At 35.4% G+C, this 27268-nt stretch overlaps 3 protein-coding genes across 4 annotated transcripts in view; 1 reads left to right on the top strand and 2 right to left on the bottom strand.

The window, feature by feature from the left end:
- Positions 1 to 1960: 1960 nt before the first annotated feature.
- On the bottom strand, positions 1961 to 7189 carry med19b (mediator complex subunit 19b). Its single transcript, XM_073841936.1, has 6 exons — positions 6876 to 7189; positions 4964 to 5086; positions 4637 to 4770; positions 4328 to 4424; positions 4155 to 4249; positions 1961 to 2432 (listed from the first exon to the last, which is right to left on the bottom strand). The coding sequence occupies exons 1-6, from the start codon at positions 7081 to 7083 to the stop codon at positions 2367 to 2369; spliced, it is 723 nt and encodes a 240-aa protein (XP_073698037.1). The 5' UTR covers positions 7084 to 7189; the 3' UTR covers positions 1961 to 2366.
- A 380-nt stretch (positions 7190 to 7569) lies between these two features.
- On the top strand, positions 7570 to 15293 carry tmx2b (thioredoxin-related transmembrane protein 2b). Its single transcript, XM_073842462.1, has 8 exons — positions 7570 to 7870; positions 9097 to 9157; positions 9537 to 9650; positions 10588 to 10664; positions 12266 to 12372; positions 13641 to 13706; positions 13808 to 13937; positions 14071 to 15293. The coding sequence occupies exons 1-8, from the start codon at positions 7682 to 7684 to the stop codon at positions 14251 to 14253; spliced, it is 927 nt and encodes a 308-aa protein (XP_073698563.1). The 5' UTR covers positions 7570 to 7681; the 3' UTR covers positions 14254 to 15293.
- Positions 15294 to 18136: 2843 nt separating this feature from the next.
- zdhhc5a (zDHHC palmitoyltransferase 5a) overlaps positions 18137 to 27268 on the bottom strand; it is a 62182-nt gene continuing 53050 nt past the window's right edge. Inside the window, exon 12 of one of the 2 annotated variants that reach the window (XM_073842421.1) lies at positions 18137 to 19749. In XM_073842421.1, the coding sequence (XP_073698522.1) occupies positions 19536 to 19749 (214 nt within the window). In that variant the 3' untranslated portion in view covers positions 18137 to 19535. The remainder of the gene's footprint in view (positions 19750 to 27268) is intronic. The other variant, XR_012355725.1, reaches the window with a different exon arrangement.

Below are 27268 nucleotides of genomic sequence, written 5' to 3'. Positions count from 1 at the left end.
CCCTCTGCAACTGGAGTGGTTATAGCCAAGCTTAGGCCCGGTTCTACTGGGGTAGACGGTGCTATATACCCTCAAACGAAAGCAAACCAATTGAAGATCTGGCAAACAATCCAGCCTTGTTCATCTCCTGACTAAGTGTAGACGCGATGTAAATAAAAGATTCATTGTGTAGTTTAGAAAGCTTTATTGATTATAACGGAACGTTGTGAGATCTCTATGAACTAAGATTTGTGACGCTTTTAGTGATAATAAAGGGAGCGCGCTTTGCACTTTCCATGCCATAATCCATTCAGAATTTGTATGAAACTTTCGTTTTTCTTATGTTTTGGGAATTAAATGTGCATAGTTATGCTGGGTTCATTCTCGAAAGAGCGGTGACTGACACAGTGACAGAGTGGAGAGTGGAAGATACATAAAGCCGCTTTGCAGGTCATCGAGGCACCGGCTCAGTCATTTGCATTTTTTCAGTGGAAGCAATTTGAAATTATCCGTCATTTTTGCTCACAAAGGAAAAAGTAATACACCAAAAAACGTTGCAGTGTTTTTATAAAATAAAGAAAACAAAAATGATGCGCTTTCTGTCGTCTCTTTCTTGAACAGGAGTGCTTAACAAAAATAAAGCTAAATGCATGCCTCACAGACATGATAAACATATCTATAGAAAGTTTTAAATTATTACTTAACGAAATAAAACAAATCGAAAACAAAAACTTGTTTAATATGTAATCCTTAACGATAAATTTCTCTCTCAAGACGCGTCCAAAAATGAGATTGCAGGATCTTTGCAACATTGACTCACATTGACTCACATTGAATACACTTTATTAATAAATAATTCAGATATGTCTTTACTCTTTCCCCGACACATTTATTATTTATTTTTGCCGGTATTTTGTGGCAAGTTTCAGCCTACTGCGTGCGATTGAACGCGGATCTCTTCCAGTTGCACCATCCGAGCCGTTGTCGAAAGTAAAAGCGAAAGTCTCGTGTTGTTTCCACCAGCGCGACATAATTGATGGATGTCTAAAATATAAAAAATAAGGAGTAGCCTAAAACAGGCCCGATGCGGGCCCTGGCATAATATGAAAATGTGAAAATTATGTATCTGTGTCCTGTTATTTATATTTTGGTATGCATTTCAGAAAAAAAAAATGGTTAGGATTCAGGTGTCGTTGCAAATAGTGATTAATCATGATTAATCCACTGAAAAGTCTGATTAATCTGATTAAAAATTTTAATCATTTGACAGCCCTATTTTAAATATAACTTGTATTCGTCTGAAAGAAGGAGGTCATATACACCTAGGATGGCTTGAGGGTGAGTAAATCATGGTGTCATTTTCATTTTGAGGTGAAGCTTCCCTTTAATGCGCTCGCAGTATTATTGTGCACAATTTATCAGTGCACTTTATGCCAAAGACAATTGTTTCTTGTTCATAATCTTTCAGTATCTCGGTCAAAAAGAATTCTCGAAAGCCTGTGCTAGAAGTTTTAGTAAAGTAGCTTACAATTCACTTTAAACTCATATTCTACAATGTTATGATCTTTATTATGTATGTGCAGGACACAGACATATTCAAATCCACTAGAATGAATAGTCTTACATTTTTAAAATTTAGCAGAATGTAGAAAATGTAACATTTTTCTGTACGGGTAAACATCATCTCCTTTTAAGACTTGGGTAATGCCCACTTTACCTTGACGTGGATCATTTGAATTTTAAGTAGATTTTTTTTTTCATCCCTCTCTCACCAAACTGGAAATGCAGCTTTATATGACAAATGGTAAATACAGATGATTTGTTTTATCGCAGAGGCCAGTTTTGCACTATATACTTTGTTTTTAAAAGTATTGTTGTGCATGTTATCAGTTTGAATGATTTTGACTTTTCAACATAATGGTGCTTGTACTGTGCTCATTTCTGTAAATATGCCTGTAAAGAAATCAAATAAATGAAACGATTTTCTCACAAATCAGCCTATTTCTCAGCTGATTGGTTTATTTGTAAAAAAGCTTTTTAAAAAAGTTGAATGAAAAATGTTTCATTCTTCATCATACTCATAAATAGACACAGAGGCACATACAAATATAACAGATGTGATGTTTACCAGGTGTTCTGGTACATAATGATATTCTCTCACACACATATGTACATAGTGCTGCATCTTAGCCAGGTCACTTCTGTAAGAGATTTTTAATCTCTTTTTACCTGGTTAAATAAAAGACATGATGATGATGATCTACACACACATCTGGCATCTGACTCACTGTAACATTAAATCGGTGACGTCCCATAAAAGGCCCAATTGTCCAGCTTGTGCTTTTCTTCTTCTCTTTCCTCTTGTTTTTCTGCCATTGAGGCAGTTCTTATCTCAAACTGCTGCTGCTGGGCTGAGCCCCAGTCATGCCTGGGTGATCAGGGCTATGGCGATTCTGAAATAACAATATTGTATACATTTCATTGTATTTATCAGAGATATCAGGTTTACTATTAATCACAATTTATTAATATAAGAACAAATCAAAAACATGCTCTACCATTAAAAGCTTTACGGTCAGTACAATTCTAAATGAAATTAATATTTTTATTTAGCAAGGATGCATATTACAATGACTTCTGAAACATCATGTGACACTGAAGACTGGAATAATGATGCTAAAATATATTCAAATAGAAAACACGTACTTGAAATTGTAATATTTCACTATATTGCTGTTTTACTGCATTTTTGGTCAAATAATGATGAACATAAGTGTATGAAAGCCCATTTCCCCCTCTGAGTAAAAAAAAAAGTTATTGTGACTATCTCTCAATTATTTTTTTTCTCGCAAATGTGAATGTGCATCTCGCAATTCTGACTTTTTTCTCAGAAGTGTGAGATATAAACTCGCAATTAGAAGTTAGAAAGCCCAATTTTGAGGGGGAAAAAGTGTATCTGACTGAACTCACAATTGCATGTTATAAAGTCAGAATTCTGAGAAATAAGTCAGAATTGCGAAATATAAACTTTTTCCGAATTGTGAGTTTATATCTTGCAATTTAAACTTTCTTTTTAGAAATGTGACATTATTTCTCAGAATGGTGAGCTTGTGTTAAAATTCTGACTATGATTTGCAGTTGCAGGTTTATATTACAATTCTGAAAAAAGTCAGATTTGCAAGTTTATATAAAATCTGAGAAAAGTCAGATTTGCGAGTTTATTATCTCGCAGTTCTGACTATAATTTGCAATTGTGAGTTTATATCTCACATTCTAACTTTATAACTCAAAATTGTGAGATTATATCATGCAATTCTGAGAAAAGTCAGATTTGCGAGTTTATATCTCGCAGTTCTGACTATAATTTGCAGATGCGAGTTTATATCACAGTTCTGAGGAAAAAAAATCATAACTGCAAATTTATCTCACATTCCGACTTTATAACTCGAAAAAAAAGTCAGATTTGCGAGTTTATATCTTGCAATTCTGACTTTTTGCAATTGCATGTTATAGTCAGAATTCTGAGAAATAGTCTCAATTCGGAGAAAAAAAATCTGAATTGTGAATTTATATTTTACAATTCTGACTTTATTTCTCAGAATTGTGACTATTTTTTAGAATTGCTAGTTTGTCTTGCAAGTCTGATATACTTTAGAATTTTTTATTTAGTTTATATCACAATTTTGAGAAAAACAAATCAGATTTGCTAGTTTATATCTCACAATTCTGACTTTATAATTTGCAATTGTGAGTATATATCACCCAATTCTGACTTCATTTCTCACAATTGTGAGTTTATATCTCACATTCTGACTTTAAAACTCATAATTGCGAGTTCATATGCAATTCTAGGAAAAAAGTTGTATTTGCGAGTTTATATCATGCAATTCTGACTTTATAGCTTGCATTTGCAAGTTTATATCTCAATTCAGAGGGAAAAAAAGTCAGAATTGCAAGATGTAAAATAGCAATTGCGAGAAAACTTCTGAATTGTAAGATAAAAAGTTCCAATTATTATATATTTTTTTTATTCAGTGGTGGAAATGGGCTTCCATATAAGAGACTTTAAAACATTTGACCTTAAACTTTTTGAATGGTAGTGTAGAAGAACTCTTACAAAATAAGACCAGCTGTAATCTGTACTATCATATAAAGACCATAATAACTCCAGTTACCTTTTTCTTTTTCTTATCTTTCTTCTTTTTCTTTCTGTCTGGGTCATCATCCTTCTTTTTCTTCTTCTTCTTGTGGTCCGAATCTGATGGAGTTTCTGTGGTAAAGATGTGAGATTCACAGTTAAGATGCAAGAAAGCACACATTGATTTCTATGTTTGTGTTTGACCCTCACCTGGCGGTAGGGGATCCTGCGGTCGATGATGTTTATGCTTGTGTTTGTTCTTCTTCTTCGGTGGCTGAATATGCATCAGTCTATACTGCTCTGGTAACTTTGACAAGACAGAAAGAGTCATATAAAACATGCATGCAAAACAACAATCGACTGACCCACATAACCATTCGCTACCAATGCCATCTAAGAAAGACATCAACAAACCTCCAAGTACAGTCAAAGCAGAGGCAGCATTAGTTACACTTGCCTCGCTAAATGCAAAGGGATCCTTCTTTAGCCTCTCTTATACACACACACACACACACTTACAGGGCCAGTGTGTAGCCTGAAGCCGGTGAGCATAGCCCCAGTGAGAGGACTGAACGAGTTGTTGCACACTGGCGGCTTCTCAATGAGAGATCGCAGAGAGCTGTTGTCCTGAATGCCTGGGCTGTCGATCATACCTGGAATACAGGAGGATCAAAACTCAATGTAGTTTCAGTATTCCTCAAAATATCTTCTTTCGTATTTAGTAGAACAAAGAAACAAGTGGAGAGTATGTAAATATTGACAGATTTTTTTATAGATGAACTGTGCCTTTGAGGTACTAGAACTGCTGCAGAATTAGCACTGAAAGGTGAAAGTACGCGTACACACCAGGAAGCTCAGGAAGGAAGTTGCTGAGTTTCTCCTTCACCTTCTTTCCGCAGAACTTGTTATAAGCGTGCTCCAGGTTGTAGTGTGTGATGAGATTTGTGTGTCCTGTCAGCTCATTCTCCACTGTGAAGATGATATGAGGGTTAACAGGTTCATAAAGGCGACCAAAACAGCTCTATTACCTAAATAAAATAAAATAACCCACTACCAAAATTTTGCATGCTAACTAAAGTTTCTTAATCTTTTTTACTCAAAGTCTGGCTCTGGTACATTTGCTGTAATGATAATGTTTTGTTTTCAAAAGTTGATTACAGCAGATTCTCATAAAATACAACAAAGAACATACAATGATGTAAATTCAAATAAATCACATTTTAGAATTTTAGAAGTTTTAAATGCAACATTTTCTTCATGGATCCCACTGTATATACTGAACCAATATACACTGCCAGTCAAAAGTTTTTGAACAGTAAGTTTTTAAAGAAGTATCTTCTGCTCACCAAGCCTGCATTTATTTGATCCAAAGTACAGCAAAAACAGGAAAATTTGTGAAATATTTTGACTTGAAATAACGTACTTTGAAATAACTGTTTTCTATTTAAATATATTTTAAAATGTAATTTCTTCCTGTGATTTCAAAGCTGAATTTTTAGCATCATTACTCTAGTTACACCATCCTTCAGAAATCACTGTAATATTTAGATTTGCTGCTTAAAAAAACATTTATGATTACTATTATGCGGAAAACTGCTGAGTAGAAATTTTCAGGTTTCTTTGATGGAAAAGAAAGTTCAGAAAAACAGCATTTATCTGGAACAGAAATCTCTTATAACCTTATAAATGTCTTTTTCATCACTTTTGATCAATTTAAAGCATCCTTGCTAAATAAAAGTATTAATTTCTATAATTTATTTGCCCCCCCCCTCCCAAAAATAATAAATAAATAAATAAATAAATAAATAAATATATATATATATATATATATATATATAAATATATATATATATATATATATATATATATATATATATATATACCGACTCCAAGTTTACAAAAATGTATTCAACTGTTTTACATATTACATAATAAAAAAAACTTTGAACTGCAAATCAGCAGCATATTAAAATGATTTCTGAAGGATCATGTGACACTGAAAACTGAAGTGATGATGCTAAAAATTTAGCTTTGATCACAGGAATAAATTACATTTTTTTAAATGTAATTAAAATATTAATATAGAAGATTTTATATAGTAAAAATTGTTCAGACTTTTACTGTTTTTTTTTTACTGTACTTTGAAAATAAATGCAGGCTTTTTGAGCAGAAGAGACTTCTTTAACAAAACATTAAAAATCTTACTGTTCAAAAACTTTTGACTGGTAGTGTATAGTTCGAGGAAAAGTATACAATGTCTATTTATTACAAAAAAGTGTCCAAATATGTGTCATATTTTAATTAAGATTTATTAAATTACATTACTTTTCCACTCCTAGAAATCACACTTTTAAAACACTTCTATTTTTTGTAGTTATCTTATTTTAAATCTTGTTTTTGAGGCCCTCTAGTGGCCCTGGCTCCCTGGTTTAAGAGCTATAGGACAAAATACGATTATTGTTAATAAAAACAGAACTATAACAAATTAGTATTATTAATATTTTTTGCAGTTATTTTTATATTCTTGAATAACAGTGATGCTGTTAGAAATGTTACCAGGGTAATCTTAGTAAGGGCGTTACATGACATATATTGCATGGTATGGTTACTGGAAAAGTATTTGTGTATAGTTCCGTGGTATTCTTTAAAGTACCATGTAAATACCTGGGTACAAACTATACAAGCATTTTAGAATGGCATTTTATTACTACGAATTCAATAATACCGCCAATACTAAAATCACAAAAGAGGCGCTCACTGGGCAGTTCTCGCAGCAGGTAGAAGGGCTCGTTCATCGCTGCGGGTTTTCTGATAGGACCCCCTTCATCCACCATCTGATGCGGAAAACACATCGGGCCCATGTTTTGGGGTACCTGAGGTTTCCCAGATCCAAAGCCAAGCGCAGATGGCCCTGCTGGACCCTGTGAATCAGGCTGACCATACAGAGAGGAGAAGATTTCTGTCATGATGGCAAAGCTACACTAAGATGTTATTATAGTTGTGGACGTTTGTCTTAGCTTTACTAACGTTACAGCGGAACGCCCCTGACAATGCGTTGACAATTGCTTCCGGTTATTTGGGGGAAAATTACCGTAATTTATCAAGTACGTGATCGTATTGTGGGCAGTTGCTAAATTTTACTAAATGGACTCACACAATGCGTAGTAAAATGCATTATGTTTTATAATACTGTATGTTACTTGTATAAATAATTATATAAGATAAGACAAATAATTAATGTTGGCGTCAGTGACGCATGTCAAAATCGTCCCTGGAAGTTTTTATATTACGGTAAATAAAAGAAAAGGGACATACTTCCTCTTATCCTTCCCTTTATGTGACATCACCACCAATGAGCGACTTCGTATCAGGAAAGTGACCTATGAACGTGCGTGCTTTCAAGAGGCGGGGCTAATTTTTTTCTTCGTCCGCAGTGACCTCTGTCCCTTTAAATCGTTTAATTCATTTGCCGACGAATTTTATCTTGCAGGGATAGCGGTGTGGATGCAGAGTCTGCTGTCTTGGATCACCACACCACTCGTTTTCTAAAAATACAAAAGAAAAATGGCTTTATTAACACCTCTCTTCGCGTTTCTGTATCATTTGCCGCAGGTTTACAAATGGCTGCTAAAGCCATACTACATAGCCTCGTTATTTATGTCTATTGCGTTCTTGCTTATCCGCAAAACGCCTGGGATCTGCGAACATCTTTCGACGCAGCGTGAGGATGGCAATTCATGTGATTTTGACTGGGTATGTATAAAACAGATAGTTGGGGTTTTAATATATGCGGAATGATAACAGATACAGTTAACCTGCCTCGTAACAAGGGGACTGGGTTGTGGCCAGGAGAATGTTTGGGTCGCCATTTAGCTGGCTCGAAAACAAGCCCAAAATCATGGTAAAAGAGGTCGGGATACTATGCATATAAATGATGCATGTGGATGAAAGAAACTTGGCAACGTGTCCCACATATGGTACATGTGTATCATTCAATGAACACACTCTTGTGTATTGTATATTTATATATTTTTTAATAAAAAATGATGGCACACAGAAGGGTCCAAAAGCCTGAACAATGCAACACAAATGGGTAAATCTGGGTGCTGTTCAAAACACAGAAATTTGTAGGATTTTTAATATTTTAAAACCAAAAAGTAAAAGCCTATTAAAACTGTACTATGTACACTTCCAGTCAAAAGTTTTTAGACGGTAAGATTGTTAGTGTGTTTTTCTTTTTAAGTCTTTTCTGCCCACCAAGCCTGCATTTATTTGATCCAAAGTACAGTACAGTTTTGAAATATTTTTACAATTTTAAATAATTGTTTTCTATTAAATACATTTTAAAATGCATTTTATTTCTGTGATTTCAAAGATGATTTTTTTTACATCATTACTTCAGTCACATGATCCTTCAGAAATAAATTTAATATTCTGATTTGCTGCTCAAAAAAACATTTATTATTATTATGTTGAAAACGGTTAAGTATAATTTTTTTCAGGTTTATTTGAGGAATAGAAAGTTCAAAAGAACAATGTTTATCTGAAATAGAAATCCTTTTAAATATTGATAATAATGATAATAACAATACAAATGTTTCTTGAACAGCAAATCAGCATATTATAATGATTTCTGAAGGATCGTGTGACACTGGACTGGAGTAATGATGCTGAAAATTTAGCTTTGATCACAGGAATAAATTGCATTTTAAACTATATTCAAATAAAAAGTAGTTATTTTAAATAATAAAATATTACTGCTTTTTATTTAAGCAGAAGAGAATTCTTTAAAAAAATTAAAAATCATACTGTTCAAAAACTTTTGACTTTAGTGTACTAATTCAATATTTCACTAAAATTGATTTACTTGTAATACTTGTACATATAAATATATTTAGAATGTGACACTGTATTATTTTATTTTTGCTATTTGCTAACATTTAAATTAATGTCTTGCTTTGTTAATTATTTTTTCTCAGAGAGAGGTGGAGATACTGATGTTTTTAAGCGCTATAGTCATGATGAAGAACAGAAGAGCAAGTAAGAGTTTCTCCCTCCTAAAACACTCTTTTCCATTTTTGTGCAATTCAATTTTTTTCCACAGCGTTATTTACTGACATTCAAATGTCAGAGAATAATCCCCATTCATATGGAGTCTGATGACATTATGCTTAGCTTGAATGTGAAGGTTTTGTTTATACCCTAAACATTTGGGCACCTGTGAGTCCTTGTGCTCTAAGTGACCGTTGTCGTTGTGTTTGTTGTTCAATCAGTTTCCTTTGTCATTCAGTGTTTCTGTTACTCTCTCTTCCCCTCCTCCAGCTCTGCTGTTCAACTCAACCCCTTTGAGTATGCATTTTTGTATCACAAAGCAGTGCAATATTAGATATGTTGTTTTTGTTCAATCTTTTCTCCACAGTTACCATTGAGCAGCACGTGGGCAACATCATCCTCTTTTGTAAAGTGGCCAATGTGATTCTGTTCTTCAGACTGGACATACGTTTGGGGCTTCTCTACTTGACATTGTGTATTGGTCAGTATTTTTTATTTTTCACAAAATTGCAAACAGTCCTTCAGTGGAAACACGTAACTGAAGGCATCTTTCTTTTGAAAGAACTGTATTTCAACCATTTCTCATTTTGGTTTAGTTAAAATGCTAAAATAAATACAACTCTAAACTATATATATATATATATATATATATATATATATATATATATATTTATAAATAAAATCTAATTAAAAATATGAACAAAAACTAAAAAGGTATATTTGTAGCCGTGTTTACATCCAAAGTTGTGAATTTATCTTATGTGCAAAATTGAAATATCGCATAAAACATTCGTGAATAAGTACCTTTTCCATCCAATGAGTCAAAGAGATAAACTGGCACTAAATATCACTAAGAAAAGTAAGAGAAGCCACTGAATATAATAATTTAATATAATAATTTTCATATATAATAAATAACTTGCGCCTCAGAGAGAGCAGACGAAACACAGTAAATGCAGTTGCACTATTCAAAAAACACCTGAAGCAAGCCGTATAACTTTTTCGCAAATTAAGAGATTTTATTTCGAATTTAGGCATTTCCATTACTTTTTTTTTTCTAATGCGATATTTCAAAATACACACAAAAACAGGGTGTTGGAAACAGCTGTTGTTATTAAATACTGATAAACTGGCACTAAATATTACTAAGAAAAGGAGAAGCCACTGAATAAAATAATTTTCACATCTAAATTACTTGCGCCTGAGAGAGAGCAGACGAAACACAGTAAATGCTGTCAAAAAACACCTCAGGTGATCGTGGAAACTTTTTTGCGAATTCCGTTTCCATCACTCGTTTATGATGGTTTTTTTTTTTTTTTCAAATTGTGCATAAAAATGAAGTAACGGAAACAGATATTGATATTAAACTACACTGATGTATTATAATGGCTGTTAATGTTCTCTTATTATTGATGTAGTTTTCCTGATGACCTGCAAACCTCCTCTCTACATGGGCCCTGAATACATCAAGTACTTCAGTGATAAAACCATTGATGTGAGTATGAGTTCATATTGGGTTGTTTGCTTCAGAAACAAGTATTTAAGTTACGCTTCATGGGCTGCTGGATTTCAAAACAGAATTGCAGTGGAAAAAAGGGAAAAGAGCTGAACAATATGGATGAGAGTGATTGGGAGGATTGCCTACTATTCACTAACTTAAAGGGGTCATCGGATGCCTATTTTCCACAAGCTGATATGATTCTTTAGGGTTTTAATGAAAAGTCTATAACATACTGTGGTTAAAAATTCTCTATGGAAGTGTAAAACAACACCCTTTTTACCTTGTCAAAAAACAGTACATATCCCTTTAAATGTTAATGAGCTCTGCGCACCCCGCCCCTCTCTTCCATTGGGTGGCAGTCTTTCGCCATATTCGTTGCGGAACTTGCTAACTAGCACATTATTCTGAAAGGCGATTTGCAAAGATTCATAACATTTATACTCTCTTCCTCTGTAGGTGAAGTTGGATCACAAATTATTCGTGCAAGTTTTAGGTAGATCAGGAGGCGCATTCCCTTCAGAACAAAAGTAACCCTCTGTGTCTTCAGTGGTTTAGATGTCAGGAGTAAATGACACTATGTACATTTTTACATCCAACAACAGAACACCTCTGTCTCTTACACCTGCTCTGGCGTCTAAACAATGGCGGACAGTTTACAGTTCACTCAGGGCAGGTCTACACTAAAACGGCTGTGTCAGAGTCAACAGACGTGAAAGGGGCCTGTGTAGAACTACATCGCTCTGCCAAAAATCTGTGAACGGCTTGATCTGAGAAAGTGGTTATGATTTATGAGGATTTAAAAAAAAAAAAAAAACTGGGTGAATTTTTGTCATTATAGGGTGGTTGTGTACACACACTCCCAAGACACATTTCAATTCAAACGACATGTAAAAGTGAATTTTGCATCCGATGACCCCTTTAAAACATCAAAGGGAACTAGTTTGTGTGTGCTTGGCTTCTTAGTAACAGGAATTCAAAGGCCATAAATGCCTATTACCATTGCAGCTCAGTAAGTAAGCCATTGGGTGTTCAAAAACAATAATTCAAAATGAGTTTTAACCCAGTGGTAACATATGCTCAAATTTCAGCCACATTGATAGTTGAACTTTAACTTGAGCAGCCTGAGGGAAATATCGTTTAAATATGTGACCCTGGACCATAAAACCAGTTATAAGTAGCACAGGTATATTTGTAGCGATAGGAAATACATTGCTTGGGTCAAAACTATCGATTTTTCCTTTTATGTCAAAAAGCATTAGTAATATTACATAACTTTTATTTTATGTGATTTTTAGTAATAATATGCATTGCTAAGAACTTAATTTGGACAACTTTAAAGGTGATTTTCTCAATATTTAGATTTTTTTTTTTTTTGCACCTTCAGATTCCATATTTTCAAATAGTTGTATCTCAGCCAAATATTGTCATATACTAACAAACCATACATCAATGGAAAGCTTATTCAAATTATAGATGTATAAATCAGAATGTTTAAAAAATGACCCTTATGACTGTTTTTGTGATCCACATATATGCTTGAAACGGTTTGGTTTTTGCTGGAGAGTGTAAATGCTCACTTTTCTTTTTATCTTTAGGACGAGCTGCAGAAGGACAACAGAGTGATCTGGATCGTGGAGTTTTTTGCTAACTGGTCACCAGAGTGTCAGTCATTCGCCTCTGTTTATGCTGATCTGTCCTTGAAGTAAGAACGTTGCTCTTGATGCACTACAGTTCAGTTGTTTTTTTGTTTTGTTTTTTAAGAATTTTTATGAGTACATTTATTCACGAAAGATTTGTATTTTAAAAAAAAAATGCTGTTCTTTTGGACAATATATTATAATAATCATTAAGCAGAACATTAATAATAAGAAATGTAATTGCTGCTGAAAATTCAGCTTTGCATCACAGGAGTAAATTACAATTTAAAGGAATAGTTCACTTCCACAACAAAAATTTACAGATAATGTACTCGCCCCCTTTTCATCCAAGACGTTCATGTCTTTCTTTCTTCAGTTGTAAAGAAATTGTTTTTTGAGGAAAACATTTCAGGATGTCTCTCCATATAATGGATATGTATGGTGCCCCAAGTTTGAACTTCCAAAATGGAGTTTAAAAGCAGCTTTAAAGGGCTTTAAACGATCCCAGCCGAGGAAGAAGGGACTTTTTCTGTAAATCTTTGTTTGGAATGTGAACTAGTCCTATACATTTTTTTTTTTTTTAGATAGAAAATAGTTATTTTGAGTTGTAATGTTATTTCACAAAGTCTCACAAGCACTAGAGACTTATAGGGATACTTTCTTAAATTCTTCTTAAAGGGATAATTTGGCCAAAAATGAAACTTTCCTCGTTATTTATTCATCTTCAAGCCATCCTAGGTATATATGAATTCTTCTTTCTGATGAATACAATTGGAGTTACATTTAAAAGTGTCCAGGCTTTATAATGGCAGTAAATAGGTGTTGAGATTTAATAGTCTAACAGAAGTCCAATAATAATCTATGCCTACATCATCTGCTGGAATGCCACTCTCTTGTAAACATGCGCATAATAGTTAACCAAAGCTAGAGATTACGATTTAAAAATGTTCAAATATGGATATTTGTCTTACACAAACACATCGATTCACTTCAGAATGCCTTTATTAAGCCCCTGGAAATGTGTGGAGCACTTTTTATGATGGATGGATAAACTTTATTGAACTTTAAAATCTCAACACTTATTCACTGCCATTATAAAGCTTGGAAGAGCCAGAACATTTTTAATATAACTCTGATTGTATTTGTCTGAAAGAAAAAAGTCATATACACTTAGAATAGCTTGAGCATGAGTAAATTCTAGTGTAATTTTCATTGTTGGGTGACTATGTCTTTAAAAACTATAGAAAAAATTTCACCAACGTCAAACTTTTGACAGGTAGTTTACATCTGTGAAATATTCTGAATAGAAACGATTAACTTCTCTCCTACTCAGGTACAACTGTGCAGGGCTGAAATTTGGCAAAGTGGACATTGGTCGTTACAGTGAAGTAGCCAAAAAGTAAGTTGCTCTGCTTTGTCTCACAGTTTCTCTGAAGTAATTGTAACAGACTTTGACAATATGCAATGTTTGTCACCCCCCCCCCCCCCCTCCCCCTTTAGATACAGAGTCAGCACCTCTCCTCTCTCAAAGCAGCTGCCCTCTCTGGTGCTCTTCCAGGGAGGAAAGGAAATAATGAGGCGCCCTCAGGTGGACAAAAAGGGACGTGCGGTGTCTTGGACCTTCACAGAGGTGAGGCTTAATCATTCAAAACGAATGGAAAGACTTTGTCCGGAATGTCCTTCAAATAATCCTTCTTTAATCTCTGTATATGTTTGTGTACTGACTCATGTTTTTTTTTTTTTTTTTTTTTTTATGTTTCTAGGAAAACATCATCCGAGAGTTTAACCTCAACGAGTTGTATCAGAAGTCGAAGAAGCTTGGTAAGACCAAAGGAGAGAAGTTCGAGAGGCCCACCGAATCCGTGTTTTCGCCTGTGCCTGAAGAGGAGGAACCGGAGGCTGAGACCATCACTGCGATGGACACAGAGAGCAAGAAAGACAAATAGAAAGTGCATGTTGCTGAAGAGCACTGTGAATCTCTATGGGACTGGAGCAGAATGTGCTAATGTTCAGTATGCAGAGAGAAAGAGTTTGTATGAAACGGAATGATTGTGCTATTGTTTCTTTTTGTATAATGTATTAATGAAGTGCAAAATCAGTCCAATAATATAGTGAATCCTAATATTATAACATATTTAAATTTCATAGTCATTGATATTCTGGACACAGAAGTTCAAACAACTGTTTGGGACATTTGTATTCAATCTGTCAGTTGTTTTAATTTAATCAATTTAAACAGTTAAACATTGGACATCTACCTCTAATATGGTTGATAATTGTGAAGTGATCATTAGTAAGGGGTTATTTTGTGTTGTACATGCATCACTACTGGGGAACAAACTTTATATCAGTTTTTTTTTTATTGTATTGGTAATTTTTCCATTCCATTGTCACTCCTAGTATTTTTAATTTTTAGATTTTTTTTTTTTTTACTACTTTTCCGAGACAGTTTGCTTGTGTGATGGTACGGACTACTGGACTGAATTTAGTGATTCAAATATGAGGGTGTTTTATGCCAACCGTTAATATTAGGAACATTTACTAAATCTGTACAAGCGAGTTGTTACCTTTGACATTGAGACCCAGTTACACATTTCATTTCGGAGAGAATGTACTGCTGTAAAAGTCTTAATTATGTTTTGTATTATCAAGTTTATTAATTTAAATTCTTTGTGCTGACTGATTAAAGCGTTTAACATTTCTTTATTTTGAACTGACAGGCACAGAAGAAAGCTGCAGGCAGTCTTCACGTTTTAACCTTTTCCAGTCATTACTTTCACTGTTGGAAGCTTTTATTGTCAGTTTGTTCGTGGAGTCTTGTCATCAATTTCCCTGCAAAAAGCAATATTGTTTTAGTTTCCTATTGAGTAAACCATTCTTTATTTTTCACTAATCTTTAGTGAATTGATGCCTGAAAGATGACAAGTGTTTTGAGTGGTTGTGAAGGGACCTTTTTTGCCATTCCAATAAAACACTTTGTTCTTCACGTATTGTTTTGTCTAGCTTGTGCGCTTTAAAGAAATGCTCAGAATTTAGACTTAAAGAGATTCACCCAAAAATGAAAATTTGATGTTTATTTGCTTACCCCCAGTGCATCCAAGATATAGGTGACTTTGTTTCTTCAGTAGAACACAAACAATGATTTTTAACTCAAACTGTTGCAGTCTGTTCATTTAATTGCAGTGGATGGGCACCAAACCTTTGAAAGTAAAAACAAACATGCACAGACAAATCCAAATTACACTGATCTGTTGCATGTATATGACATTCATTGTTTACACAGTGCACAGAGATTTTGTGTATATTGGTTATTCAAAACGGTAATTACTTGCGCTTATCCTGATTGTTCAAACCGATTTAAAGCTAAAAGATTACGTTTGCTTGCGCAAACTCATTCGGGACTGTTGACTTTCACCGATTTCACCTTCCGGTGTTTGCGTATACTACGCCAGAGCGCGTGCACGTGTAACGCGCTGGATGCTGAGCTGAGTTGGACATTGCTGTGTATCAAAGGTAAAAAATGATATAAATATTGTTTAGTTTCTCGCAAAAAAACAATCGTTTCGTGTCAAAAATGTATCGTCACAAGCCACAGGGTGTAATTTGGATTTGTCTGTGCATGTTTTGTTTTTTTTACTTTCAAAGGTTTGGTGCCCATCCACTGCCATTAAATGAACAGTCACCTACATCTTTGATGTTCTGGGGGAAAGCAGATAAACATCAAATTTTCATTTTTGGGTGAACTATCCCTTTAACAGAATAACCAAGCAGATGTTTGACACGTTGTGGTAAAGCTGAAACCTGCACATCTAAATGACTCAAAGCACTTAATTAGCATTTGAGATTTGAATTCAAACACTTACAACATTATCCATGATGACACAAACCATGTGGCTAGCAGTGGCTACCAAAAATATACATAAAAGCTACATTTAACTAACTTAACTATTTCCAGAGTAACCACTGGTTTCTTATTAACAGATGCTTTAAAACCATAAAATATCCAAATACTAATTTCATTACTTCATAAACAACATTATTATTATTTATTTTTTTTAGCTGAAACTTACTTGGATGTGCCTCCATATTGGAGATACTGGAATATGTTGTGCTGCTGTCTAAACCATGGAAAAAAAACAAGTGGAAGCTGTTAAATCATCTAGAGAAAGGACTTAGTAAGCAGGAAAGGGCACAATATTTTGACAAACTAAAGTTAATAGGTGGTAAAGATACGTACGAGCAGTATTAAGAAAGATATTAGCCTAATGTTTCACCTACCTGACTGGAAATTATAAGAAAAAACTTGAGAGTTCTTGCCCTCAGTTTGGCCAATAAACGCATTTTGTTCCGCAGACAGTTTTTTGCACTCTTCTCCTTGATTTGTTATAACTTTTGGCAGTCTATAGCACTCCATTCAGTCAGTTTACATTCAGTGCTGCCAATATGGCCACTGACCTGTTGTGAAAACCCAAATGAACTGAAACTAGACTAAAATTAAAAGCTTAATGTCTGTGTAAAGGCAATTCAGAGAATTGTTTCTAAACACATAAATGTTAGAAATGTATGTGACGTTCCACGTTACAAAGACTGTTAACTACGTAGTAAGTTACTTAATTGTCGAGTTCAACTTTCCAAGTTTTTCACAATTTTTGTGTTCAATTTTTTTGGAGGGCGGGGCTAAAATCACATCTCGATGACGCACTTGGCCCCTCCCCTAACACTGTAATAATTAGTGTATTAAAATCAGTGTTTTGCCCTCTCAATTGCAAGTTACTGTCATTACTGTCAGTTACAGTTTGCTAGCTAGCTATGCTTTTGTCATGTAAACGCGTATTACCTGGTTGCAATAATTCACAAAACAGCTCGGACATTCATTCAGGTTGTAGTAGTATTTGACGGTTGAGAGAGTCGGCATATTTCCTGTGAGTGGGCGTGGCTTCGGCGCCGACAGAGGACACGCCCCCAGCGTTTTAGAGCACAGATTGGACCCTTTTCAAAAGACTGTGATGAAGCATTTTAATAGTCATCATAAATCCTTTTTTCCTATTTTGATTTTTAAAACACTATACTCGGTTTTATATCACTTTTTTTTTTTTATCAAATTACAAAAAAAAAAATGTTCTCGCTTAAGCGAGGGTGTTTCTAATGCCATGTCTATGGGAGGGGCGGTAAATTTCTCTCTTCTGACTGCCGGTATTAGTCTCAATTTTTTTTTCTTTGATTGAAAATCTTTTTCTTTTCCTCTTTGAGCAAATGGGAATGCAAAAAATATATTTGTGGTACTCTTCTATTCTGCTCTCTGATTTTACCCAACTATGAAGACTTCCACTATGAGAAAGGTCCATGCTGCTTTTTCCCCCCAAATTTGTTCAAATTTTGACAACTTATTTTATTTACTTGCTGTTTTTATCATTCACATTTGGCTGGGTGGTTCACATTTTTTCCACATTTTCTGTGGTGTGCCAAACTCAGAATATTGCTTTACACAGACTTGACAAAAAAAAATAAAAAATAAATAAATAATGTAAGGTTGTATATTATTGTCTCAGTGTAAAACAAAAACTAAAATTCCTTGTGAGCTAAGATTCATGAAACAAACAAGGGAGTACATCCACTACAACAGGCTTTCACAGATTTGTGGATGGACAAAATATGTTGTTTTCATGTGTAGCTTTCTAAAGATTTATCTATTAGATATGTATAGATGCCCAAGACGATCCAAGCATGTAGACGGCCCACAGAAACAGTTGCTAATGAGCATCAATGTATACATATCTACGGTAAAACAGAACCAATGCATAACAGGAAAATTAAAGTCAAACGTACAACTGATTTATAAAGAGTTTATTACCAATGCTCAAACACACGCACGCACGCATACACATATTCACAACCATGTTCACTCACACTGAACTATACAGTACACGTTCTTTTCTTTCTTTTCCTCCCTCCCCTCAGTCTATCTTTTGATCCAAAATATTCCTATAAGTGTATTCATTGCAAATACATTCTGTCCCCTGATTGGCCAGCTCTGTTATAAATGTTGATCAACACCCCTGACAAGACAGACGATGATTGAAATGAGTTCTGCACAATGTCACAATCTTCTCGAATGCAATAGGTAAGAATTAAATAATTAAAAATAAAAGGCTTTCACTGATTTAAAATGACAGCTAACGTCCACTGATTGGCTCAACCGCTGTCCAATCAGAGGGCACTGATATGGTCACCCACTGTTCTGTGGCATCGTGAGCAGGAAGCTTTAAAGGCCACCAGTGAGATTTGGCTCTCACTTAATAAAAAAAACAAAACAAAAAAATAGTATCTAAGAGGCTGCCAATCAATGTTTACAGGATTGAATTTGAATTATGTCCCACATATTGGACTCCACCATATCAAATGCATTATTAAATGCTACGATTAACCCTCTCAGCTCTTTAATCCCTCTATTTGATTAGATAAAAGTTTGAGGGAACAAATATCAGCCTTTGTAGAAAAAAAAAAACATTTTGATCTTATCAACAGCCATTTATAAAGTCATATAAAATAACACTTTAAAAATTAAATAAAAACTTCCTTGAATTTCCAAGGCCATTGCTCAGAAAACTACTTGCACTTGAAAAGGCTGCTGTCATTTAAATAATGCATTAGTCCATTTCCTTATCTTTTCTACTGTTCTGCTTCCCTAGTGCTGATTGGATACAGACGCAACATTGTCGCATGCCAATCACAGTGGTCTGAAATGGCTACTGAATGCCACAGGTCCCCTTTTTTTTGTAAAAGTCAAATTCCACTTGTTGGGAAAAAAAGTGTGATCATTTTTCTCTATACAGAACAATTTACATATTCATCTTGGATAAAAATCTTTTTTTGTTGTTGTTGTTGTTGTTATGTACTGAAATGTGTTTCAAGGCAATCCGGTCCTTTGCCATCACAGCTCCTTACTTGTGAGGAGTCCTAAAGTCCTACTATGTCCCCCCTGCTCCTCCTCCTCCTCCTCCTCCATGTCATATCCAACCAAAACCTGCTGGTCAGCATTATTTTCTTAAAAAAACAAACAAAAAAAAAACATAACAGCAGAGGTCTGCTTCAATTTTGAAGTGAAGTTTTCAGATCTTTCCTGTAGGCATCGATAAATGTCCGTCAAACAGATTTTCTCTGCCACGTTGGTGAAGACAATGAGTCCATGGCTCCATTCTTGAAAACACGGGTCAAAACAGCTCGTCTCTCACACTGAGATCTCGTAAGTGGTCCCTCCGACACCTGTCACCTTCTTCACCCCGCCTCCAGGCTTGTCGGCGGGGCTCTGAGAAGAGCCGGCACTGGAATACGCCTGACCTGGGCGAGTAGACACGCTGACAGGATGAGAGGGGGACGAGGGGGTGGAAGGCGGCTTTGGCTGCCCGTTTGTCCGACTATACGATTTCATCTGAATCTCGTCCCTAAATCAGAAAAAAAACAGAGGAAAAGATATATTAGAGAAAGATTTACATTAGCATATACTTTATATAGTGCTTGCGTCACTGTTCAAAAGTTTAGGGTCTGATTTTTATGTTTTTAATGGGAACTTAAATGGCTTAATATAAAATAATGTCTTTTACTGAAATATGTAGTAAAAAAAAAATCCACATTTTATACATATTTTGGAGTATGGGGGGGGCGCCATTATTTCTGCAATTGGTTGCACTCTGTGAGCTACTGCTGCTATTTTTACTGTAACATAACCATAGACAGTAAAAAATATGGACATAGTGTCCATGACGTCACCCATAGGTTTCTGAAGAGCATTTTTGAAGCTCATAGAGGGCGGGAGTCAGCCGTCGCCATCTTGGAATTGTGTCACCACACTGTAAAAAGTTTTCACCAGATTCAACTTAAAAACCTAAGTTCAGCAGCTGCCTTAAGTTTAAGTTAAATCAGCTTAAAACTACAAGTCATTTGAATTTATTACAATCAAAATTAGTTGATTTAACTTTTGAGTTTAAATTAGTTAAGTTGGTTTAACTTAACATTTTAAGGCAGCTGCTAAACTTAAGTTTTTAAGTTGAAACTGGTGAAAACTTTTTACATTGCAGGCGTCACTCCCAGATAACCGAAAATGGGCAAAGAGGCAGGACGTAGGTGGAGCAGGTTGCTGAAACCACGCCCACCTATCGCACTTGTCACTCAAGTGGCCACGCCCTTAATTATGCAGAACTTTAAATATAAAATATAAATATAAATATAAATATACCTTAAATGGATGAGTTATAAAAAATTATTCACCCCCTCACAACTGACATGAAGTGCAAAATTAGCTATACAGACAAAAACCACTTTTTGTACCAGGCTGAAATTTTTTTTTCTGCTTTAAAGTTGGGCATTTTAACATGGGGAGTCTATAGGATTGACTCCCTTTTGGAGTCAGTCTCTAGCGGCCAGTCAATGAATTGCAGTTTAAGTCACTTCCGTGTTGGTTTCAATAAAGAGAGCAGGAAGTTGCTGCTTGAACACAACTCAAAATAAAATACTGATATGATGACCACAGCTACTGAAAGAGTTAACAGGTGGTGATGGATAAGCATAGGCTTAAACCAAATGCCATACCATCAATTTTCCCCTCAAGGAGTCTATGCCCTCAGATATCGAGTGAAATCTGCACTGAGAAACTGAGGAGGGCATCTAGCGTTTCTTGTCTCTGCCGTTTGTAAGCTATTTCAGTAGCTGTGGTCTACTAAAAGTAATCAGGGCTAAAGTGGACAGAACAAAGACACAGGGCTTTAGGAAGTTTTAGTTGTCCACAGGCATCTTCCCGTTCTTTCATCGCTAGGAAAAAAAGTGAAGACTTATGCAACCATCTAAATAACGGCACTGTTTAAGGTTAAATGAAAAGTTTAACCTTTTTCACAAGACGCAAAATACGTACTGCCATGTACGTTTTGTGACGTTTCAATGTGAAAAGTCCACTGAGTGGCACTAAAAGTGTGCTTGTTTTTTTTCTTCCTGTAATAGATGAACGTACATATGGTACATTTTATGTGGGGTTGGTTTTATACGTGTTACTGCGGTTCTGACTTGAAATGTCCGTTGAGTGGCACTTTAACCCTCTGGGGTTCTTCCCCGACCAGTCACACTCAGGGCCCTCACGGTCAAAAGTGACCGGAGCTCTGAAATCATTATTTCCTTTTTTTCAGTAAAATCAATCAAATGTATTTTTGTTCAATAATATTTTTTCTTTTTTTCTGTCGTGTTTTGACAGAATTTTATGATAATAATTAATATTTATGCTACAATTATGATCTATTTTTTGCCATTGAATATAATAGAATTTTTTTTAATATATATAATTTTTATTCTTTTTTAATTAATGCTGTATTTTAGTTTAAAGTAGATACCTGGCCTATAGAAAATAATTTTTTGAAGTCGGATTTGTGCCATCTGGTGGCGTAGTGAGCATAATTACCAGGCAATATCCTATTTTAACCACTAGATGGATGTAATGCTCTCTATAGAAGGATTTGTGAATTCTAGTTGTTTTTGCACATATTTGCCAATGCCTTTTCAGGTTGTGGATTTTATTATATAAAATTAGATTATCAAAGACTATTTTTTTTATTATTTGCCAAGTTTTTTGTTTGTTTGATTGGTTTAACTGGTAATTTGAAGTGCCAGTTTTACTTTATAATACAGTGAAACCAGAACATTGCATTAGAAAGAGAAACAATGGAAAGCATTTTGTTACCCATTGTTTTAATTCTAACTGAATAAAAATGCCGTTCTTTCAGTCATACCATTTTTTTTTATTTTGTAACCTTTTTATAATGAACATTTTGATTTAAATAATTTTTTGTAAAATTCAATAAACAATAACTCTTATTTAGCACAGGAATTATGAACAGCAACAGCATGGGCAACAAAATAACAGCAAAAGTATAATTATCAAACATTAAATGGAAAATAGAGAAATAAAAATATTTTAAATATCATCCTAACCCTATTTACATTTTATGTGCATTCTTTTTTTTACATATTCAATGAACAGTAACTCTTATTCAAAAGGCAACAGCAATTATGAACATAAATCTAAAATAACAGAAAAGTATAACAATTGTCAAATAGTAAATAAAAAAATAGAGGAAAAAAAAGTTTGTTTTAAATATCATTCTAACTATAATTACATATTATTTACATACTAATTGTGATTACAGATCAGGTTGTGACAAATCACAACAGAGTGTCTCCATATAGCACTTTGAGCAAATGATGCTTGTTTTGAAATCTTTTTTCCGTGTGTGTGTGTGTGTGTGTGTGTGTGTGTGTGTGTGTGTGTGACATGGTGTGTGACTTTTGGATTTTGGATCCAATGTCTCCCTTTTATTTGATTCATAGTCTCACATTCCTCTGTTACAGTCTCACCAATCTCATATTTCCCTGTGTGTGTGTGTGTGTGTGTGTGTGTGTGTGTGTGTGTGTGTGTCTGTGTGTCTATTTTGGAACTCTGATGGCTTACAGTCTCATGCTTTCATTGCTGTGTGCTTTATTTCTTACATTGATTGCCTCTATTTCACACATTTCCCAAAATTAGCTTTTGAAATGACACACATTCATTTGTGTGTGCGTGTGTTTTTGTGTGTATAAGTGTGTGTGTGTGTGAGTGTATTGTAGTGTTTTGCACTCTTGATGTTTTAGAGAGTCACCCCTTCACAGTTGTGTGCTTTTTTTCTGGATTGTGGCTGATTTGTAGATTGTATGCACAAAAAAACTCTGTATTTTCATATTTTTGCCAATTTCCCATTCATTTCCTATGGCCGGTCATTTTGACCCGAAGTCCCCGAGTGTGACTATTTTTTTTACGACCACTTAGACTTTTCCAATCCTGTCCCCAATTTTTTTGTGTGTTCATATACCAAGTACCATAAAAGTCACCAGGTTTCATACCATTCCGATGAAGCTACGATTTTTAAATTTTTTTTATTTAAAAAATTCCGGTCAAAAGTGACCGAAGAACCCCAGAGGGTTAACTCTAATGCTTTAGAACTGTAATACCATAACAATAATGTGATGCAAATCGCAAGCATGCCGTTTTAGCTTGTTTTTAATTTTTCACGGGATTCATACTCAAGGATTCCGCATCTTAAGTCTAATTCTGTGCCAGCTAAGCTACAGAGCAAGCTTGTTACGTCTCAAAGCAAAACATATGGAGCTGTACTCATAACTGTGTACGAAAATGATTCCAAGTGCTTGCTGTTTTACCGCCTCTAGTTTTAATTTCTGTTGGAAACTGTAGTGATATGTACTTATTGGCAGGTATTTCCCATCTTGCAAAAAAGTTTCTAAAGGTACATTTTTGTACTGAGATCAAGTAGTTTGTTATATTAAGCCTGGGGTTCCCTTTAAGAAATTAACACTTTAATTCAGCAATTATGCATTTAATTAATCAAAATGACAGTAAAGAAAACATTATGACTTATCTTTTAAATAAACTTTTTTTAAAGGGGTCATCCGATGCCCATTTTCCACAAGTTAATATGATGCTTTAGGGTCCAAATGAAAAGTTTGTAATATACTTTGATTAAAAATTCTCTATGGTAGTGTAAAAAAACACTCATTTTACCTAGTAAAAAATGCCTCTGTTCTCAGCAAGCGATATCAGTACCTGGCCCTTTAAATGATATGAACCTCTGCTCACCCCGCCCTTCAGTTCTGTGGGGTGTGTCATTACATAGCACAGGGGGTGTTGCCTAGACAACAGTTGGGGGTATATTTGTATAGTTTGGGGGAAATGGCACTTGGGGGGCAGTGATGTAGTGGTGCCTGGAGAAGTGGGTATACGCTTCATTCATGCATTTATGAAGCGTATACCCACGTGACTCTCGGCAATCTCTTATAGAGACGCTTTGAACTTACTAATTGTACGCATTTGTTTACTCCTTGGAGTTTACAGAGGTTCACTGGTTTAAGAAATTTCTGATCGTAAAAGCCTGCTTCTTTTTATTTGTAAGTATTGTTTTCGTTATTATGTACTGATTAAAATTACTGGGGTGCGGGAGACGGAGCAGGCGCAATCATCAAATATCAGAGTTGTGGACTGGAGTCTTGACTTTGAGTCCCAAATTTGATGACTTGTGACTTGACAATCAAAAAAGACTTGGGACTCGACTTAGACTTTGACAGCAATGACTCGAGACTTGACTTGGACTTGAACCCTGTGACTCGGCAAGTCTTTACTTGTATATAAAAAAAATAAAAAAAAACTTCGGAGAGTTCTGATCAATATAGGCTGGTTACTGAAGCGTATGATCACACTGGTATGATTAGCGCAGCTTTTGGCACTGAGCCAGAGAGGGACTCGCTAAGTGAGTGTTTATATTTATCCACATAATAGGATATTTAATGTTTAAGGGGCCTAAAATGTCGCGCCTACGTGGAAAACGCTATGTGCACCACTTTCTCTTTCTTTCCAAACCGCTCTGTAGCTGGCGCTCCCTTGGCGTCTGCCTTTGCTAAGCAACCATGACCTGCACTCTCCATAAAGACACAGACGTTTTAGCAAAGGATAAATGGATGACCAGCATTAAAAATCGCTTGCAGTTGCTCTGCTATTAAATTTATTAAAAAGATGGTTATTCCTGTACAGCTATGATAAGCCGTTTCTCCAATTTGGCAGTGCTTTCAATGTTATTTGGGAAGGGATGAAGCGGATTGGTTGGTTCTTGTCACATGACCTGCAGTCTTTTGCACGCTCAAGTTCGTTATTTCAATGTAGATGTGCGGTATGCGTGCTCATAATGGAAGCGACATGCTCGTTTTTCCGCATCCAGATAAACATCTCAACTTTTCAGACTGAATATATATATATATATATATATATATATATATATATATATTTGAATCAACTGATTCATTAAAATTACGGAATCTTTAACAAATGAAACAGTGGACTTAAAATAAATTATTAATTCAATTAGGCCTATATTTGTACACAAACAATGATTAATTCCTCAATAAAAAACACTAATTATTATAGCCTATCTTTTATAATTATACCTACTATAGACTATTATTGACTTTAAATTTACTGTAGTAATTATTACAGAGACATTGATTTGGGCAAACAGCACTAGTGACTTGTTTAGGACTTGAAGCTTAAAGTTGAGGACTTGCCCGTCTTGGCAAAAAAGTTAGGCAATTATGGCTTATACTGGATGTGTCTGAATGGTTAGTAAACTTAAAGTCACTTTGATTTATCTTTATATGTACTGGCAGAGTAGAGTACTGAGAGAGATAATAACGCGATGTGTTTACTGTGGTAAAAAGAGGAACGCGGTGTGTTTACTGTGGTAAAAAGACAAACGTGGTGTGTTTACTGTGGTAAAGAGAGGAACGCGGGTGTGTTTACTGTGGTAAAGAGAGGAACGCGGTGTGTTTACAGTGTTTACTGTGGTAAAAAGACGAACGTGGTGTGTTTACTGTGGTAAAGAGAGGAACGCGGGTGTGTTTACTGTGGTAAAGAGAGGAACGCGGTGTGTTTACAGTGTTTACTGTGGTAAAAAGACGAACGTGGTGTGTTTACTGTGGTAAAGAGAGGAACGCGGGTGTGTTTACTGTGGTAAAGAGAGGAACGCATTGTGTTTACAGTGTTTACTGTGGTAAAAAGACGAACGTGGTGTGTTTACTGTGGTAAAAAGACGAACGAGGTGTGTTTACTGTGGTAAAGAGACGAACACGGTGTTTACTGTGGTAAAGAGATGAACGCGGGTGTGTTTACTGTGTTTACTGTGGTAAAAAGACGAACACGGTGTGTTTACTGTGGTAAAGAGAGGAACGCGGGTGTATTTACTGTGGTAAAAAGACGAACGTGGTGTGTTTACTGTGTTTACTGTGGTAAAGAGACGAATGCGGTGTGTTTACTGTGTTTACTGTGGTAAAAAGACGAACGTGGTGTGTTTACTGTGTTTACTGTGGTAAAGAGACGAACGTGGTGTGTTTACTGTGTTTACTGTGGTAAAAAGACGAACGTGGTGTGTTTACTGTGGTAAAGAGAGGAACGCGGGTGTGTTTACTGTGGTAAAAGATGAACGCGGTATGTTTACAGTGTTTACTGTGGTAAAAAGACGAACGTGGTGTGTTTACTGTGGTAAAAAGACGAACGCGGTGTGTTTACTGTGGTAAAGAGAGGAACGCGGGTGTATTTACTGTGGTAAAAAGACGAACGTGGTGTGTTTACTGTGTTTACTGTGGTAAAGAGACGAATGCGGTGTGTTTACTGTGGTAAAGAGAGGAACGCGGGTGTGTTTACTGTGGTAAAAGATGAACGCGGTATGTTTACAGTGTTTACTGTGGTAAAAAGACGAACGTGGTGTGTTTACTGTGTTTACTGTGGTAAAGAGACGAACGCGGTGTGTTTACTGTGGTAAAGAGACGAACGAGGTGTGTTTACTGTGGTAAAAAGACGAACGCGGGTGTGTTTACTGTCGTAAAGAGAGGAACGCGGTGTGTTTACTGTGGTAAAGAGAGGAACGCGGTGTGTTTACTGTGGTAAAAGACGAACGCTGTGTGTTTACTGTGTTTACTGTGGTAAAAAGACGAACGTGGTGTTTACTGTGGTAAAAAGACGAACGAGGTGTGTTTACTGTGGTAAAGAGACGAACACGGTGTTTACTGTGGTAAAGAGATGAACGCGGGTGTGTTTACTGTGTTTACTGTGGTAAAAAGACGAACGCGGTGTGTTTACTGTGGTAAAGAGAGGAACGCGGGTGTATTTACTGTGGTAAAAAGACGAACGTGGTGTGTTTACTGTGTTTACTGTGGTAAAGAGACGAATGCGGTGTGTTTACTGTGTTTACTGTGGTAAAAAGACGAACGTGGTGTGTTTACTGTGTTTACTGTGGTAAAGAGACGAACGTGGTGTGTTTACTGTGTTTACTGTGGTAAAAAGACGAACGTGGTGTGTTTACTGTGGTAAAGAGAGGAACGCGGGTG

Source organism: Garra rufa, chromosome 6, assembly GCF_049309525.1.
Source record: "Garra rufa chromosome 6, GarRuf1.0, whole genome shotgun sequence".
Taxonomy (NCBI): Eukaryota; Metazoa; Chordata; class Actinopteri; order Cypriniformes; family Cyprinidae; genus Garra; species Garra rufa.
Note: the sequence above shows the minus strand (reverse complement) of the source record. Positions and strands in the feature narration are given on the sequence as shown.